Source organism: Macadamia integrifolia, unplaced genomic scaffold, assembly GCF_013358625.1.
Source record: "Macadamia integrifolia cultivar HAES 741 unplaced genomic scaffold, SCU_Mint_v3 scaffold542, whole genome shotgun sequence".
NCBI classification, from domain to species: Eukaryota; Viridiplantae; Streptophyta; class Magnoliopsida; order Proteales; family Proteaceae; genus Macadamia; species Macadamia integrifolia.
This window is the reverse complement of record NW_024870481.1, coordinates 265,003-266,490: the sequence shown is the minus strand read 5'-3', so window position 1 is coordinate 266,490 and position 1,488 is coordinate 265,003. Positions and strand designations below refer to the sequence as shown.

Below are 1,488 nucleotides of genomic sequence, written 5' to 3'. Positions count from 1 at the left end.
AAAAAAACCCAGTAGACAGAAACACCTTATCCCCTTCACGTCAAGTTAAAAATGCACCTCATGCAGGAAGATGCTCACCATGCCTTGTTGTCTTGCACTGTTGCATTGGGAGGCATGGTTCCTTGTGGGTGCCTCTCACTTTGCTTTGGTAGCTACTAGCTATGTTGTCTGAGAAGCTATCATGATGGTCTTTTGCTAATAATATGTTTGTTAAACCTGCACTGATTCTCCAAGGCCTTGTTTAGAAAACAACCTAGAGATGCTTTTACCATCATGGTTGGCCCAGGGCTTTGGTGGTTGATGCTGGGAAAGTTTATAAAGACAAATCAAAGTTGCTGTCTGCTCAAACAAAATCTGGGGTGGCATTCTTTGATTCTTGGATCTTTACGAAGTGATTATTGTGATCAGTCCTGAGACATTTTCCTGAATACTTGCTTTGCCTTCAAATCATTGTCTTACTAGTCTCTGCTTTTGAGGGCAGTTCCTTATTGCTGTTTATAGGACATATGGGTTCGGTATTTCTTTGAATTTTTTGGTGAAGGTGTTTCTTTGACTTACTACTACTGTTATGATACAGGAAGAATGCCAAATGTTTTAATTTATTCATTTATTTTAGATGATAGATTTTGAGGGGTGAAGATGAGGAATAATCTTTGTTTGATACAGATGGGTGAGCGGCCACTGCTGACGGAGGAGCTGGAAATATTGAGATTTTCAGAGGAGCCTGAAAGGACTAGATCATCGAGGGTAGAGCGAGTGGATGCAGAGGCTGAAGCAGAAATAATAAGATTCCTGGTCGATTTATTCCGCCGATGTACCAAAGGGAATCCTGCTGACCGACCAACAGCAGAGCAACTCTATGACATGCTGCAGGCCCATGCCAATTCCTTCTTGAGTTCAAGAAGCTACGAACTCGAAGCAGTTTGGCTTTAGAGTTGACCTGTATACTAATCTATCCGCAATGTCATTGCCCACAATTTTGTAGCTCCAACATCTACAGCGTCTATTGTTTTTTAGCCATGTTCCTCTTGCAATTCAAGCTTGCTCTTGTAGTTTTGTTTTTCCCTTTTTTCCTTTTGGGTTTATTTATTTCAATGTTCATGAAAAACTTGTTGCAGTTAGTTATTTGTTAGTCTGCCATAGTGAAGCATCTGGATTCTAGCTAAGTACCTGTGGGTATACAAGTTTATTCAGGTATCATATTTGCAATACATAGCTAGAACCCAGAGGCTTGAGATCGTTACCTAATGTAAGTGTTTGTGTAAAATGGGCTAGTTTTTAGGCCCCTTGAGGTCTCGGTTTTTAGCCTCAGTTCCACGGAAGGGGACTCCTCTCCAGTGTGCTCAGCATTCAAGAATGAATCCCAAGTTCTGCCCAGACGTTGGATGCGTGCTGGACACACTGGAGGGGTTTTCGGAGGTCCCACTTTGAAATGTATCCTCTCTTTTTCCCTTAAAAAATTGTATTATAATTGCATGCAATTTCATT

General features: G+C 41.2%; 1 protein-coding gene across 2 annotated transcripts in view; it reads left to right on the top strand.

The window, feature by feature from the left end:
* Positions 1–1,064, top strand: part of LOC122069186 — a 13,679-nt gene extending 12,615 nt beyond the window's left edge. For both annotated transcript variants that reach the window (XM_042633140.1, XM_042633139.1), the window contains one exon: positions 667–1,064. In XM_042633140.1, the coding sequence (XP_042489074.1) occupies positions 667–933 (267 nt within the window). In that variant the 3' untranslated portion in view covers positions 934–1,064. The remainder of the gene's footprint in view (positions 1–666) is intronic.
* The last annotated feature ends 424 nt before the right edge of the window (positions 1,065–1,488 follow it).